Source organism: Medicago sativa, chromosome 2 (assembly GCF_051527215.1).
Source record: "Medicago sativa cultivar Bolivia chromosome 2, Bolivia_mono, whole genome shotgun sequence".
NCBI lineage: Eukaryota > Viridiplantae > Streptophyta > Magnoliopsida > Fabales > Fabaceae > Medicago > Medicago sativa.
This window is the reverse complement of record NC_140750.1, coordinates 13,725,020-13,743,504: the sequence shown is the minus strand read 5'-3', so window position 1 is coordinate 13,743,504 and position 18,485 is coordinate 13,725,020. Positions and strand designations below refer to the sequence as shown.

The 18,485-nt window shown below is 31.3% G+C and overlaps 2 protein-coding genes across 3 annotated transcripts; one reads left to right on the top strand and one right to left on the bottom strand.

Moving 5' to 3' along the window:
* Positions 1-2,392: 2,392 nt before the first annotated feature.
* On the bottom strand, positions 2,393-6,682 carry LOC146944754 (uncharacterized). 2 transcript variants are annotated; one of them, XM_085743110.1, is made up of 12 exons: positions 6,264-6,682; positions 5,749-5,906; positions 4,840-5,107; positions 4,640-4,733; positions 4,384-4,508; positions 4,182-4,272; positions 3,956-4,097; positions 3,711-3,868; positions 3,513-3,633; positions 3,241-3,411; positions 3,036-3,137; positions 2,393-2,921 (listed from the first exon to the last, which is right to left on the bottom strand). In XM_085743110.1, exons 2-12 carry the CDS (start codon positions 5,896-5,898, stop codon positions 2,634-2,636), a joined length of 1,710 nt encoding a protein of 569 aa, XP_085599236.1. In that variant the 5' UTR covers positions 5,899-5,906; positions 6,264-6,682; the 3' UTR covers positions 2,393-2,633. The 2 variants fall into 2 exon arrangements, with proteins under 2 accessions (XP_085599236.1, XP_085599235.1); XM_085743109.1 differs by lacking the exon at positions 6,264-6,682 and having other exon boundaries at positions 5,749-6,044.
* Positions 6,683-11,696: 5,014 nt separating this feature from the next.
* LOC146944753 (cytochrome b561 and DOMON domain-containing protein At5g47530-like) lies at positions 11,697-14,508 on the top strand. Its single transcript, XM_085743106.1, has 3 exons — positions 11,697-12,446; positions 13,024-13,278; positions 13,944-14,508. The coding sequence occupies exons 1-3, from the start codon at positions 11,799-11,801 to the stop codon at positions 14,262-14,264; spliced, it is 1,224 nt and encodes a 407-aa protein (XP_085599232.1). The 5' UTR covers positions 11,697-11,798; the 3' UTR covers positions 14,265-14,508.
* Positions 14,509-18,485: the final 3,977 nt, after the last annotated feature.

The window sequence follows — 18,485 nt, the reverse complement described above, 5'->3', positions numbered from 1 at the left end:
TTAGATTACATTTGCATAAGTCTCGTCGTTTGTTTACTGTGCCATTAAAATAAGGCTATAAATATTAATATGTTGCAACAAAAGTCTCTATCTTGATAACATAGTGAAAAGATAAAAAATCGAAAATAATATAATGGGTTGCCAATATAAACTAATTAGGGGTAATAGTCATTTTGGTCCTTGAAATTGTAATGAGTAGTCAAAATAGTCCTTCAATGTATCAAAAGTTCAAATTACTGTCTGATTGTGCATTTTGTTAGTTAAAATAGTCCCTAATGTAAAAATATTTCATTAATATTGTCAGATTAGTCCTTCAATATTGTAACTTATTGAAATTTTGATACAATGAAGGACTAAAATGAATAATCCTTATAACTCCAGGGACTAAAGTGACTATTACCCAATAAACTAATTCATACCACATCACAAATTTATTAGTAAGTGACTGATTGTCTTCCCAATATGCACAGTACAATTAATGAAATAGCAGGGAGAGATGTTAGATTACATTTGCATAAGTCTTGTCGTTTGTTTACTGTGCCATTAAAATAAGGCTATAAATATTAATATGTTGCAACAAAAGTCTCTATCTTGATAACATAGTGAAAAGATAAAAAATCGAAAATAATATAATGGGTTGCCAATATAAACTAATTAGGGGTAATAGTCATTTTGGTCCTTGAAATTGTAATGAGTAGTCAAAAACGTCCTTCAATGTATCAAAACTTCAAATTAGTGTCTGATTGTGCAGTTTGTTAGTTAAAATAGTCCTTAATGTAAAAATATTTAATTAATATTGTAAGATTAGTCCTTCAATATTGTAACTTATTGAAATTTTGATACAATGAAGGACTAAAATGACTAATCCTTATAACTTCAGGGACTAAAGTGACTATTACCCAACAAACTAATTCATACCACATCACAAATTTATTAGTAAGTGACTGATTGTCTTCCCAATATGCACAGTAAATCAACAGTCATTGTTATGATAAAGTAGACACGTGATATTTGGTTGGGAACTGAAGTTATAAGGCCAAATCTATGTACTTATATTTTATAAGGCCAGCTATAAATACTAATCTGATATCCCTCGTGTAAAGGGTAAGACATTTTATAAAGACTTATTTGAAACCTTACATCAAAAATCCATATGATATTCTCACAATTATATAAAGTATGGTCATAAGATTGAAATGGATAGTTTATAAAAAGGGCTAAAATTCGTAATTCATGTATTTAGCCTTTAAAAATAGTTAGCCTTATATTAAGTGATATACCTATTAAAAGGAGTTTATATAATTTCATCATGATTAATATGGGAACTAATCTAAAAATAGTCTCACTCATGTTTAGATAATAAAATTTGCTAATTACACTTGGAAACGATATATTACGAAGTCAGAATATGATGAAAAAAAAAGACCAAACCTATTGTATAATATGATCCTATAATATTTTAGGCAAAATCATTGGTTAAATTGTAAATTGCTGATTCAATGGATAAACAATAGTCAAAACTATAATTGACGTCAATTTCAAATATTCCTTTGTAGTATTTAGGAAAGAAATAACTTTCATGATATGGCCAACTCTTGCAACATAAAAAGTACACTTAATACTTTGTAATATAAAAGACATAAGGCCAGCTATGAATACTAATCTGATATCCCTCATGTAAAGGGCAAGACATTTTATAAAGACTTATTTGAAACCTTATATAAAAAATCCATATGATGTTCTCACATTTATATAAAGTATGTTCATAACTTTGAAATGGATAGTTTATAAAAAGAATTAAAATGACAAATTCATGTATTTAGCCTTTAAAAATAGTTAGCCTTATATTAAGTGATATACCTATTAAAAGGAGTTTATATTATCTCATCATGATTAATATGGGAACTAATCTAAAAATAGTCTCACTCATGTTGTTTAGATAATAAAATTTGGTAATTACACTTGGAAACGATATATTACGAAGCCAGAATATGATGAAAAAAATAATACCAAACCTATTGTAGAATATGATCCTATAATATTTTAGGCAAAATGATTGGCAAAATTGCAAATTGCTGATTCAATGGATAAACAATAGTCAAAACTATAATTGATGTCAATTTCAAATATTCCTTTGTAGTATTTAGGAAAGAAATAACTTAACAGATATGGCCAACTCTTGCAACATAAAAAGTACACTTAATACTTTGTAATATAAAAGACATAATCAATATAATTCCAGGTTTTGAAGTATTGAATTTGTTTATATATAAAGGAAATGTAACATGGAAGTTGGCACATATTTATGTTATAGTGATCATTGGAATGCTATAATACTCACATGTTATAAGCAAAAACTTGCAGAATATGATATTAGAAGTCAACATAGATATCCATAATAATAGCATATATATAATTTATAAGGTTAAGATAGCAGTACATAGATGTGTAGTATCAATTGGCATACAATGTATAACCAATATGAATACTGCGAAGTCATAGGATATTACACCAAATATTACAGACAATAAGTCAAGCATATAGCATTAATTGTATCAAAGTCAATTAGAAAGCACCAAAAAGCACATGCATAGTTTAGATCACCAAAAAAGTTAGTTCAGAAAGAACACATTTCATTTCTTCTCCTGTTTGATCAGCTTCACCCTCTTTGATGAAGAGCCTTTTGCAGGAGTTATGTCATCCTGGCCAGCAGAAATGACAACATGAGCTGCAGGCAATTTGTGAGGGGTAGCATCAGCAGGAGGATTTTCACTTGTCTGTCCACCAAGAAACATGGAGGAACTTTTAGTAACCTGGTTGAGAAGCTCAATGTTGTTTGAATGACTTGCTGTTTTGAAGGTACTCATAGGAGTCATCTGGCTAAGAGTCTCGGGATCAAACTCAGAAGTTGCGGACATGTCCTAGTTTGTTTTGCAGAATAAAATACATTGTAGAGGTTAGTATGCTTATTAATAAATTAAGAAATATATATATGGATGGTAAATTAAATTCGATATCAGCAATGCATAGCTTACCATTGAAATAGAAATATCTTGAGAGTCGGTGTTGTTAGCAATGAGTCCTGTCTCTTCGTTCATAGGAGCTGGGCCAAGATCATCATTTTCTGGTTCAGCAGGCTGAAAGATATTGTAAAAACTCATAAGATTGTTGTGCATAACATATGAATTTCAGAACAAAAGGGATAATAGGCAACAAAAGCAAAACAGAAAGGCCTATTACCACAACAATGGGGAATTTGGCGACAACTTGGTCAACAAAAGCCTCTCCTTCTTTATAGCAAACAACTGAACATGACTTCCACCTTGGTTGCCATTTGACCTTAAAGACAAAAGTCTTTTCAGCAAGGTCATCCACCAACATTGGATACTCTAAGCGGTTGGTAATACCAGCCTGTTATTAATGACATTCTAGTTAATATGTTACAATGAATAGTGTAGTATGAAAAATAGTAATGTATTTAGATGCCTAGAGATTGTAAGTTTAAATTGGACCTGAATCATGTTTGAGCGTAGCTGAGCAGCAGATATCCCTAACATCTGTGTGACCTCACGGTCCCAAACAACAAAATTACATCTGTGTAATTCATAGGAAACATCCATCTCAAGTTTGTACCTTCAATAAGAATAGCATAAGATTAGTTATAAATAACACAAAACTCACATAATTAGTTGCATGTAAAACAGTTATACCTGACGATCTCAGTTTCAGTGTTATGTCCATCCTCACATGTGTAAGGAGGTTTGTCTCCTTTGGCAATTTTTGGACACTTATGGCAAGCAAAATAGTACCACCCATTCTTTGTGGAGTTAACCTTTTCAATCTTTGCAACCGTGACACAATAAGTAATCTGCAAACCGATGTTGTATTAATAGTTGTTAAAGAAAATTACAACAAATTAAAACCCATGTGATATCCATGTGATATTAACATATACCTGATCAAGTTGGATAACCTGGGACAGGGGAAGGACAGTGTTTTTTGAGAGAAGATCATCTTGAGTAGCAACTTGGGAGCCTGAATAGGACTGTGTACATAAGATCTGGGAGGACGACACCAGTTGTTCATCTTTAGGTAAGCTGTAACAACATTAAAAACATTAGTGAGTGTTTGAACTTTATAAGACAATAACATAGAAAATAAGAAACATGATATAAAACAACCTTTCCCTGAATAGATTGATCTCAGGGATGTTGTCATTGAGAAACATCTTTGTGAATGAATAAGTGTTTGAAACACTGAGCGGGAATTTCCCTACATGTACATTAAAAACTGTCAGCATATATAAAATTGACAAATATTAAAAGCAAGCTGGTATTAAGATAAATACATAAGGTAAACAATTATCTACATAAAAATCACAACCTTCTTCTTTGATCTTGCAATAGTTAAGCATAATAATCAATGGTCCAACATCTTTCCTGTCCTTGTTGTACTGAATGAACTTCGCAGCATACTCCTCCCATAGGGTGCAGTTGATAGAAATGCCACTAAAAAGTGTTTAATTCATTATTTAACTTGAAGTCAAATACTATTGAGATGATATTGAAAAATAGGGAAAAGTCAAGTTAATAAAGTTGCAGTATTAACAAATAATGAAGACATAAATTCAATATATAACCTCAAATCTTTTAAACCAAAGTTAACTTGTAACTTTTTCCCGTTTCCTTCATTCAATTGACAGTAGCCCATGTCCTGGACCATTCCAATGACATCTGAAATTGAAATGGAAACATGTAAGTCAGGTGTCCTCAACTTTGAACAATGTAAGATAAAAAGTATACAATGTATAATAAGCAAACCCTAAAGGAATAAACTCACGAACTAAGAGATCGGACCGCCATTTTCCAGAAATAATCTCAGCAAAAGGCTTGAACTTTGTGTTAGGATTAGGGATATCATGTAGATTGACATCAACAACAGTAGTAGCACCGTTCCATTTGAGCAGGTACTTGTGGTCAGAAGCTTTGAAGGCTAAATCATTGTTTTGGACCTGGAAATTGCTTAAGGTGCATGTAGTGTTTTCCATAAGGATCTTGTCATAAACAGCTTTAAAACCAGTAGGGATCACAACTTGAATATCATTTCCCTATAAACAAATTAAATGAAGTTATCAAATAAACATCATGTATCGTATGTAAAATTTCCATATAACATGAAATGAGAAGAAAGTATAAAAAGGGAAAAGTAAATGAAGGTTGTTTGATATTGGAAAAAGGAATAAGCACATCATATCATACTAAAGGCAAGTATCTTATATTTCACAACAACACATGTAAATAACACTAATATAACAAAAACTAAATATACTTTATCTTCAACTTTCATATAAGAACAAAGTAGGATAAGGGGAAAGTGTACCATAACCAAGTATGACCTTAGCATGTCTTAAGATAAAGGATTAATAACTAATGTAAACAAAACGTGTATCATACTAAAATTTCCATATAACATGAAATGAGAAGAAAGTATAAAAAGGGAAAAGTAAATGAAGGTTGTTTGATATTGGAAAAAGGAATAAGCACATCATATCATACTAAAGGCAAGTATCTTATATTTCACAACAACACATGTAAATAACACTAATATAACAAAAACTAAATATACTTTATCTTCAACTTTCATATCAGAACAAAGTAGGATAAGGGGAAAGTGTACCATAACCAAGTATGACCTTAGCATGTCTTAAGATAAAGGATTAATAACTAATGTAAACAAAACGTGTATCACCTTAGCATCAACTATTATCATCTCCAAGTGCTCCTTCCCATCCTTGACAACAGTCCATTTGTCCTTAACCCTAACAGATAGCTTCCAAAAATCTTTCTTGTTTGTGACTGCAGCAATGGTTTCAAAAGGTCTTTCCTTGACTCTTTCCATTTTGGCTTCTGTTATGAAAAATAACGGATTTTGCATGTTAATTTTGAAGCACTTGAGTATATTAATAATGCAAACATAACACAAGATCTATAAGAAAAATGAACAGAACAGTTACATTCGTAAAAATAAATGAAGAAGTTTGAAAAAAAAAATTCATCTGTCATGCCAAAAAAGGTGAAAATATAGAAACAGCTTATAAAAGGCAAATCCAAATGCAATAGTTGAACAACTGATTTCAAATCGATTGAATAAGGCCTATAATGGAAATGAAGATTTTTTAAAAAACATTAAAAGCAAAAGACAAAAACATTGAATGAAAGAAACGTAAATCATGAAGAACAATGAAGAAAAACATAAAAACTTACCAGCTCAAGTGAGTTTAGGAAAGAAGGTGAGGTAATGAAAGTATTGTATTGTAGATGTATTTATTATATTTTGTGAAGTCTGTGCTACAGTGTTGAGGTTGAGAAGAGTGTAAACTGTGATTGATTAGGTATCTGACATATAGAAAATTGATTTAAAGGTACATCTTTAGTTTTCCTTCCCAAACCAAGTTAGTCTGATATAGTTTGTTTGTATAAGATTGTCTCCTTTTCATGTGCAAAGAAACCAAACTATTGTCTACCTTCCATTAGATGACGTTATACATGTTATCAATGCTAATTTAGTCACATAAAGTAATATTAGGACAACATTTACCCTTAAAAAAGTGAGTTGTCATTCAAAGAGGAGATGTCATTAAGGGGTTTTCCACAGGTTAGCCTTTTCTTATATTAAGAGAGATAAAATAATTAAGTCTAATGGTGGAAGATGTTGGTCCACCGTATAAACCATTTGCCAAATTCATACATATGAATATTTGTCTTTTTTATAATGTAAAATCAAAACCGGATAGGAGCACCAATAGACCCTTAAAATTGAGGACCATATTAGGGGCTCCCTGTTTAAACTATACAATTTGAATCAAATGTAATGAACTCTAGTACCGATGTCATTTATTTAGTAGAACGTGAGTTTGATTTTTGGATGAAACAATTTTTATAACTCCGGAATTTTAGAACCCATTTTTCCAGAGAACTAGATAATTAACATTAAAAAAAACGGTCAAAGAAGAAATTCGTCTAGAATTTTCTCTAAAACGAAGATATATATAAGTAAGTTTGTGGTTTTATTTTTCATCTAAAAATTACATTTGGTGGACTTATCCACTTAAATTTATGGTTGCGGATTTTTGTTTTTTTGGGTTTTTAGTTTATGACACGTGTTTTTTTAATAAAATTTTCTTGCTTTGTGGCATAGGATATATAACTGGGTTTTTTTGGTGTTAGCATAGTTGAGATGAAACACGGGACATGTTATAATTGTTTATGTGTTTTGAACCATGTCACTTGAAGTTAACATGTTATGGACAAGCTACTTTTTTATTTTTAAAATGAAAGTAAAATCTTGTTTTGTTTTCTGTTACAAAGACTTGAACAAGCACACCATATTTGTCCCTCAAAAATGGAAACAACCTAACTTAGACCATATCCTTCTTCTCAATGGTAGTGGGAATTGGTATGTTGGTTGGTAAGTAATGGTAATGCAAATGATATGAGAGCTGATATAGTCCTCGAAGGAATTGCATGGGTCTGGTTTCATTGGCTTAATTTACTAATGTTTCTTTCCTTGTGAGACGCGTCTTCACATGCAATGTGAGTGCCAAGTAAAGTACAAAGTTTATTGTTGACTGACTCAAATGGAATGGAGCACCCCCAATTATTATAATTAAGTAGTAGTAAATTATTACACTCATGATCCACATTCTCAAAGTTGACTCCGACCAACGTATCCTCGTTGGAAGTGGAACCCATCATCCTGAGGGTGGTAAATATTTTTTGTGATAATGTTGTAGATAAAGAATCACTCAAAAAATTGGAATCATCAAACATTGACTATGTAATTGTGTTTCAATCCATGAAAATATGGGTCATGTTAACTTGTGCCCTAAAGGCACATATTAAGGAACCCAAAAAGAGCAACTTTACATTGGAAAACATAACATTTTAACTTTTAAGAAGTTGACTGCACGACTTTTAATAGGTATATTTCTATATCGAGTTCTTTAACATGTGCTCTTGAGGGCACAAGTTAACATTTGCCTAAAAATATTTGTAACTCGGTCTTCTTAGATTCAATCCAAATCTCACAAGCAAATCAATCATCATTGCAAACTTTATTGGTCTCCAATAAACCTTGGAATGTGAAGTACTCCATTGAGATGGAGATTGGCATAGATGAGATTGAGTTGTCATACGTAAATTGAGAGAAAAGTAAATATAGCTTTGGATTGATTTTACTTATATAGTTATTTGCTAAAACTAGGTTTAAAAATATTTACAAACATTAGGCCTTTTAAGAAAACAGTAATATTGTTTAAACCCCAAAAAAAAAAGTAATATTGTTTAAAAGAATGAATAAATAAATAAAAATTTGGTATTTCGGTAGTTATGTAAGTACAACTTAAATGATTGGTATTTTACAACTCATAATTCTCCGGTTCTAAACACTAGTGTGTGTGTGGTGTGTGTTTCACGATCGCTAGGCTTTTTTAAAACAAAAAAAGTAAAAAAAATGATGTGTTAACAGGCAAATAACAACATTGTTAGGTTGGAAATTATGACCCAGGTTCGTAGGGTCATTGTGTCTAGCCTAATATTGTATTCATATCGCATGAAATTGGTAGCCATATAGTAATATTACTAACTTTTTTATATAGTTTAAAATTTTCAACTCTTAATTATATGGTTTAAAATTTTCAACTCTTCAATTTTTTTTATTTTTTTTTGAGGAAATCAACTCTTCAATTTTTGTAAAAAGAAATGTTCAAACAAAAAAGATTATATTGAAGTTGAAGTCACGCATATGATTCCATAATCTTCCACATGCTTGAAAGTTAAATATGTGACACAATATGATTCCGTAGAAATAGTTCGTATTACATTTGAAAATGAAATTTAATTAGTAAATAAATACGACCGCCGTACCGTATGGCAAGAAAAAATTTGAGAAAACGTAGTCAACCCTGTTTGGTATAGCACTGACGACATTACTACGCAAAAAATTAAAAACAGGCCAAAACGAAGAATAGAACTTTTAAACATCATATTATTGTCACAAAAACAAAAACAAAATAAACCATCACATGTGTCATGAATTTGGTTAAACAGTTCAACAACAAATTTTTTATGCTTCTTCACTTAGGATTCACCCATCAAATTCAAGTTCGCAACTTTTGAACACACCATTTCAATAGTATGATATAATAATAAATAAATAAATAAAAAATGTGTATGTGAGAACTTAGATTCGGTGTAAGGACAGGTGTGAAAAGAAAAGGAAATGGTCGTTTGGGAAAGATGGAAAAACTTGTCAACTGAGCTAAGTCGGAAACCCAACTTTGTTTTATTTGAAGAACAAATCAAATTGTTTCTTAACACACGTAATGGAAGCTTCCATTAATGGACCGAGTGGACCATGCCATCACACACAACACAACTAGTAATTCGATGATTAAGGTTTTTACATTATAGATCACTAATTCCTAATTGTGTCATATAAACACAAGAATTAATCGATTGAATTTTGCAACCTCTCAACTAAAAACACATATTAAGTAGGAATGTATCTTAGTTTGATTTGGACAAGTTTTGACATAAGAAATCATATGATCCAAAACTTAAAATAACATGTAGCTTGGTTTGGATTGTTTCTCCAGCAAAATTTGATTTGATCCTTTCTAATTAAGTGTGGTTTCGACTAGATTAATTCATTTGATTTATATTTACACGTTTATGTAATGTCAAATAAATTGTTACAGCTTGGTCAAAAAATTATATATATATATATATATATATATATATATATATATATATTAGTGGTTATTATCATCAAATTATACCCAACATTATTATTTATTTTTTATACAAAAAGTTTAAGTGAGTTGGTTTCCGGTATCTTATTAGGTTAGGATATACTTTAAAGTTCAAAAAACGTTTACAGGGGTAATTACATATCATCCATCAACAAAGTTCTCACATTGACAGCATGAGTTGAAATCATGTATAATATACTTTCAACTACCGATGGTTTCTTAATTTCATAGGTTTCTCAAAGTTTGTTACAACCACAAAAATGTATTTTACATGAAGAGACATACAAAAAATATCTAACAAAATCCACATAAGTTGTGTCATAAAATAAATAAGTATCAGTTATATACTTTAGAAATAGATTTGGTTTTAGAAAATTATTAGGAAAACCAATTTTTTTTAATAGACGAAAAGACAAATAATCATTAAAACATACATAAGTGAAGGGATCGAGATTCAAACCCTAGTCACGACGTCTAACTTAAAAATTTCATCATTTTTTTTCAGTTGAACAAAACTCCTGGACAATAGAAAATCCCATCTCATCCTAATAGATTTTACAAAAAAATATTTAAAAATATGTTATCTATACGATATACTATAAAGAAAATAACCATTTTCAGCTCTTTTGAGCTGGCTTTTTTTCTTTTCAAAAATGCCCTTAATTTTCAATACAAATAACAAATGTAACAAATAGATAAGAATAAATTTAAATATTAAAATAAAAGTGTAACAAACACAAATGACAAGTTTTTTTCTTTATCATTTAAAAAGTGTAACAAATTAGATGAGTGTATATATACTTACTTTTTCATTATCCCAATTATACCCTTAAACAACAACTTTTTCTATAATAAAAATTGTTGTTTGGTATCATTAAAAAAATAAGAATTTGGATCATATTTTTTTGTTATATTGTTGGTTTCACTGAAAAAGATAATTTTGGTTAGTTTGATTTGTTATAATTTGAAAACAAAACACATTTAAATTTTTACTTTTAATCAAAATTAAAATTATAAAATTAAACAAAAACATCGTTTATTATTTTAAAACGTTAACGCAATAAAACATGCCCGTCTTTTCACTAATATATAATAAATTCAGTTTTGTGCATTATTTTTTGTTTTTTTTTTTGTTGAATTATGATTTTATCTTATATATTAACTCGCATAATTAATTGGTAGTGATTATTCTTTCGTGAACTATACGGTTTTTTTATATACTAATTCAAGTATGAATTGAACTTATATGGTATCATGTTTTTATTTCAATTTATACCCTCATTATCTTAATTTGAACAAATTAAAATATTGATTATAATTATTTTTATGGAATATTAATTATAATTATAATTATATATCTATATCATTTATATTCTTTTTAGGGAATATCATTTATATTTATCAGATACTTTAACTATTAAATTTCTCTGCCTCACAAGAGAAACTATTAAATTTATCAAACATTAAAAATTTAACTAATTAGATTATCCCTATTAACTAAATAATTGTTATCTTCTTTAAACACATTATTTATAATCTAATTTCTCTATTTTCCGTTATATTCATCAAACATAGCCATAACAAATCCACATTGATTTGTAACAAAAAAAAAAAAAACAAATCCACATTGATTATCATTAACATTAAACCATATTTCACAATCACAATAATTATCACATCTAGAGTTTGCGGTGTTTATCTTAACATTAAATCTTTTTTTTTTTGTTTGTTACAATCTTAACATTAAAACTAATTTTGTTTTTGTTGATTATCTTTTAACTATTCTATTATATAAGACTTATAGTCATCGTTGGACATGAACCACTCAACCACCCAAACCCACCAACTCTCTATAATAACCCCTTCCTCCTCTCTCTCCAATCTCACAACCTCTTCACTTTCAATCTCCTCATAAAAAAAACCCAACACAAAAACAAAAACCAAGTAACATAACATAATCATCATCAATTCCATCAAAAACATCAACATGGTTGAGAACTTAAGGTTCATGTTCCTCATCTCAATCATAACAACATCTCTTTTTGTTACAACAACCTTAGCACAAACAACAACACAAACACAAACATGTAAATCACACAACTTCACAAACAACGAAGTTTTCACATCATGTCGTGATCTACCACAACTCACCTCGTATCTCCACTGGACATACGACCAAAACACAGGAAAACTCGACATAGCATTCAGACACTCAGGTATCACAAACACAAACCGATGGGTAGCATGGGCTATTAACCCAAACAAGGATCTCACATCTTCCATGAATGGAGCACAAGCTTTGGTTGCAATTCCACAATCCAGTGGAACTCCTAAAGCTTATACTTCATCAATTGCCGGTCCAGCGACACAATTAGCAGAGAGTAATATTAGTTATCCTCATTCAAGATTGAGTGCTACACATGAAAATAATGAGGTTACGATTTATGCAAGTATTACTCTTCCTGTTGGAACTACTACTTTGGTTCATCTTTGGCAAGATGGTGCTATGTCTGGTTCTACACCTCAAGCACATGATATGACTAGTGCTAATACTCAATCTAAGGAGAGTTTGGATCTTCGTTCTGGTGCTTCTGAACAAGGATCAGGCGGTGGTTCTCTCAGTAGAAGAAGAAATGTGAGTAATTATTTCTCTTAGAATATTTTTTTTTTAATATTATAAATTATTCTTTGTTTGTTTTATATATTATATCACCTTCAATCAAAGGGTCTATAGTTTTTTTTTTATAAAATTTACAATTATAATATTTCAGTGTCATAATCAAAGTTTTAAATTGCGGCTATGATCGTGATGGATCGTTAATATCACGGAGAATTGGACTGTCCAATTTTATTAGTAGTTTTTTTAGTGTTGATTTGGTTCTGTAGTGACAAAAATTGACTTTCAATGAATTTTTTCAATGAACTTTTTTCTGTCAAATTGGTGAATTGTTGTTAAGGTGAATTATGTGTTAAGTGATAGAGTTAAATTGATTTTAGTTAAAGATGGGTGAAAAATTGATGATGAATTGATTCTGTAAAATTGATATTAGACAATCTTGATCATATTTATAACATACATAAAGCAAAAAAAATTATGTGATGAATATCAGAGTGATCATATTCTAATATAGTTTTAGATGTTACACAACAAGAAGGTTTGGATTTTATTTGGTAATTTGGAAATTGATTAAGGATGTTAATTTTTTGTTCAGACCCATGGAGTGCTAAATGCAATAAGCTGGGGAGTCTTGATGCCGTTGGGAGCTGTGATTGCAAGGTACTTGAAGGTGTTCAAGTCTGCAGACCCTGCTTGGTTTTACCTTCATGTTACCTGCCAATCAGCTGCCTATATAGTTGGTGTTGCTGGATGGGGTACCGGTCTCAAGCTTGGCAGTGACTCGGCTGGTGTTACATATTCAACTCATAGAACACTCGGGATCATCATCTTCTGCCTTGGAACCCTTCAGGTATGAGATTACATGTACAATGTTCATGATTTGTTTACATGTAATATTTTAAATTGCATATGTGGTAACTGTTACAGTTGTGTCGCGATAATTGAGATTGCTGAGAATCACAGTCAAATACAGCTGACGCAGCTTCAACTGTTGTTCATGAGTAGTTTCTTAAACTATAAACTACTACTCCCTCCGTCCCGGAATATCTGACCCATTTTCTAAAAAAAAGTGTCCCAAAATAACTGAGTCATTTCAATTTTCAATACAACTTTCATCATTCCCAATACAATATAACTCTAATTAATACTACTTTTATCATTCTCAATACAATATATTCCACTTTCCCCTTTATTTATACATTTTTCTTAATCTGTGTGAAAAACCAAACTGGCTCAGATGAAACGGGACGGAGGGAGTAATATACAAGGTTTTGAATTGTGGCTGTGGAAACTGTTGCAATCATTGATATTGCAGAGAATCAAAGTCAATGTGATTGATACAACTGTTGCAATTGTTGTTGTGAAAATATAAAAAAAGCAATGATGCTGCGGTCAGATTGTGGTGTCGAACTTGTTTTTGAAGCCTTGCTGATATGCGTCTTTTGAATGCTATTGCTATGTTATGCTACTAATAATTGAAATGAAACTGACAGAAACTTTTCCTACTGAATACAGGTTTTTGCTCTGCTATTGAGGCCAAACAAAGATCACAAAATCAGATTCTACTGGAACCTTTACCATTGGGGTGTCGGATACGCAACTATCATCATCAGCATCATCAACATCTTTAAAGGGTTTGATGCCTTGGAGGTGTCTGCAGCAGATCGCTACGATAACTGGAAGCATGCGTACACTGGCATTATTGCAGCATTGGGTGGCGTTGCTGTACTTTTGGAAGCTTACACATGGATCATTGTGATCAAGAGGAAGAAATCAGAGAACAAGTTGCAAGGAATGAATGGAACAAATGGTAATGGATATGGTTCTAGGGTGTAGGGTACTGAGATAGATATAGATACTGGATTTTGGCTTATGAGTTTTATTGAGTTTTGGTGTTAGACCCTTTTTGTATATTTTGTTGCATGAGTGTTTGTAGTATACTCTTGGATTCTGATTTTTAGATTATTCTTTCATAGCATAGTGAAATCCTGGAGTATGGTTTTCGCCATGCTATTATTCCAGTGGATACTTTGTATCATTTACATACATATTTGTATTTTTTATTAACTTTTTATCTTGATGTTTCTCTCTTGCTTCGACTTTCATATTGCTATTACTATGTTCTCTCGTGGCGAGCAAGGGCAGAGAACTAGGTTTTAAAATGCAATAACACTTTGCGTTCGCAATGACTGATGTTACAAAGAATTGCAGTTAAATATGACTGATGCAGTTATAATTGTGGTTGCTTAGACATCAAAAACCTTATGAGAAATAAGTTATGCCATTGTCAGTAAAGATTATCCTCTCTGGGGTGCCAGACTTGTTTAGATCCACTATACAAGGAACATGCACTTTGGTAAAATTTTCCCAAAAACAAATACCAACAAATTGTATCAAATAAATTTTTTGTGGACTTTTTAGACTGCAATTAAGGAAGCAGTTGTAAATGTGATATAAAACGACAGTTTGGATTGTTGTACATGACCAGATTGATTTTTTTTTTTTTTTGAATAACATGACCAGCTTGATGAACATTGACCAAACCTCTATTGGAACATTTTTAATATATTCCACACTATAACATGAACATGGCATCTGATCTTTGAATACTTTTACTCAGCAATAAATTTAAATTTTCATTTTTCAAAAGAAAGAAATTCAATCTTCATTTCAGAATGAGATTGATAAGGGGGGTTGCGTAGCTCAAACGGTTTGAGCTAAAGGTTAAGGAGTTGAAGGTCCAGAGTTCAAGTTAAGTCCTGACAAAGAGAAAAAATTAACGTAATAACTAAGACACAAATATTTGTCATTTAGAAGAAAGAATAGATAATAGTAGTAGTTTCTTTCTTACGTATCTTTAATAAATGAAGAACATAAATTAGATCCAATCAGTAAAACTTTTAATAAAGAAAGTATGAGTTTTAAAAATTGTAACTGTCATTTGAAATTCTTTTCATCATTATTATATCAAATAAGATATTTATAAATCATGTTAGAATCTTCTTCCTCACTTTTCTGTAATTTAATTATTAATAAAATAACCTTTGACCAATTATACATTTTTATACATGCAAATTATAAATATACGTATGTAGTACGACATTTTTTTGGACATATGTATGCAGTACGACTTGTTTGTTTATGCTTTTGTACTTTACCCTATAGTTTTTTTGACTAATACCTTTGCTTTATATTGTTCTACGACTATCCTTTTCTGCATTTAAATATTTCAATTCCCCTCTTTTCAAGGGTTTGAAAACCAAAACTCACGAAAATAAGCATATGAATTGCTAAGTAAGGAAATGTGCAATTCTCGTCTTATTTGCTGACTTAGTTAGATTTCACCAGCAAATTGGACTAACTTATTTTTTTCGACGGACAAATTTGACTAACTTATGACAAACCAAGTGTGGTTGTTCAAATGAGGGGTTTTGACTTTATTGGCTCTTGCTAGACTTTAGGGTCAAATTTTAAATTCAAACTCTGCCATAAAACGGTGTAACCACGGTGATATGCGGGCCAAATGCTTTAAGGCACATTATTATTTTTATTTATAAATATCACTTTTTCTTTACGTTGTGTTTTAAAATAAACGAACATATGCAATAATTCAATATTTAAAGCCATGCCTAAAAAGGATATCAAACTTTAAAAAGAAGATAAAAATATTAATAAAATGATAACTAAAATAAAATAAAGTATATCTTTCAAAAATAAAGTATTTTATAAGATTATGTGTATATAGTACTGGTCAAGTTATTTGAAGGTGAATCCTGACTTTTTTTCATCAAAGGCTACGGTAACATATCCCTACCCCAATTTTGAATCGGAAAATGTGATCTAAACTTAACTTGTGTTTTTTTTGAGATAGATCAAACTCAACCCTAAATACTTCGTTTCGTTTAGATAATAAGATCAAATACATCAATTATTTAATTAATATAAAAAATGATTTTTTTTCTATAATAAAGATCAGAAGAACTAACATTTAAGAATGACAACGAGGTGGGTCGGAGAGGGATGTCTCCCTAGACCCCAACTCCATAAAAAAAAAGGGTTTAAAAGCACTTTTGGTACTCCAATTTTTATTTTTATGAAGTTTTGATACCTCTTATTTGAAATCCTTCAACTTTTTGGTCCTCCTATTTCAAACACTCGTCACAAATTTGTGAACTATCGACTAGTCAGTTACGCGAAAGATGAATTTTCCTTTTTATGACGTAAATGGATGTTGGCTTGTGTTGGCTCTCGAACGGCATCAATGCTACTAAAGGGTTTAACATTATTATGTATGTAATGGTTACGTCTGGTTTTTTCACGAGTTATGGTGTTGGCCGTGAGGAAACAATTCGACCTTCTCATCTTCGGTTTGCAGACGATACTTTAATTTTGAGTGAGAATAGCTAGGTTGATGTCCATTCTATGCGAGCAACCCTCCTTCTATTTGAAAATGTCTTGGGTTTGAAAGTTAACTTTAGCAAAAGTATGTTAGTGGGTGTGAATGTGGTGGATTCTTGGTTATCAAAAGCAGCGATGGTTATGAATTGTAAGACCGAGAGGCTTTCGTTTGTGTACCTTGGTCATCCTATAGGTAATGAAGTCTGTAGGTTGAATTTTTGGGTTCCATTGTTAAACTGTATCAAAGCTCGTCTATCATGTTGGAAAAGTAAGTCCCCATTCTTTCGGTGGGCGGGTGATTCTTCTAGTCTGTCATGTCTTATTTGTTTGGGGAAGGAGAAGGGAGGCTTGGGGGTTAGGAAGATGAGAGTTTAACATTGCTTTATTGGGAATGTCGTTTTGGAGGATGTATGTTGATAGGGAGTCTCTAGTATAGAGTTTTGGTGGCGCATTATGGAGAGATGGGAGGCCGGTTGAATGAAGGAGGGTGTCAAAATTCTTCAGGGTGGAAGGATCTATTGGGAGTTCGAAGAGGTATTCGTTGCCTAATTGGTTTGATGATAACTTAAGGAAGTCGATAAGAAATGGTGGTGATACATGTTTTTGGACGGATCCATGGTTGGGTGGAATACCTTTTAGTGTTAGATTTGGTAGGTTGTTTGAGTTAACTGACAACCCTTTGATGTCAGTTGCCAATATGTTTGGGCTTGGTTGGAGTGAGAGGGAGAGACTTGAAAGTGGCGACGGTGGTTGTTTGTGTGGTAGGAGGAAATATTAGGGGAGTGTTATGTCTTGCTTTTTGATGTTGTTTTGTAGGTTGATGTGGTGGATACGTGGGAATGGTATTTAGGTCCTTTTAAGGGTTATATTGTTTGCATCATCTATCATTCGTTGACTACGGTGGACCAGTTTGCTCACTTGGAAGTTACGTTGTTTATTTGGCGTCTTCTTCAAAATTGGATTTCAACCGAAGACAATTTATTTAAGCGTGGAATACTTCAACAAAATTCTCAAATTTGTGTAACTGAGTGTGGAATGGTGGAGTCTGCGGATCACCACTTTTTGGATTGTCCTTTTTTTGTTGTTCAAGTTGATAACTAATTAGGCATTGGCTTGGTATTTACACAGCTGATCCACACAAGATACCGGATCATTTTATTCAGTTTGGATAGATGGGTGGTAACTCAAAATCACTTCGATATGTTTTATATCTAATTTGATTTACTTGTGCTTGGGTTATATGGAATGTTTTATATCTAATTTGGTTTACATGTGCTTGGGTGATATGGAAAGAAAGATTATAGGATTTTTAATAATAATGAGGAATCATTACAACATATTTTGGATAGAATCGAACTACTCTCTTTTTTGTGGTTGACGGCAAATAATTTCATTTTTGTTTTGATTTCCATAATTGGTGGCTTAATAATTTTCTCTTCCCCCTTGTTGAGGTTGGCGTCTTGTAATTATTTTGAATTTGTTGTGTTCTGATTTTACACTCTTTATACTTTTCAGAATGCTTCTTTTGTATTAATATATATTTCAATTTGCCTTCTTAGAAAAAAAGTTTATCTACTCATTTATGTCGAATAGAACTTAATTCCATAAAGAATGACTTGCTACTCGCAAAATATGCTCGCATTTTTGTCATATTCTTCT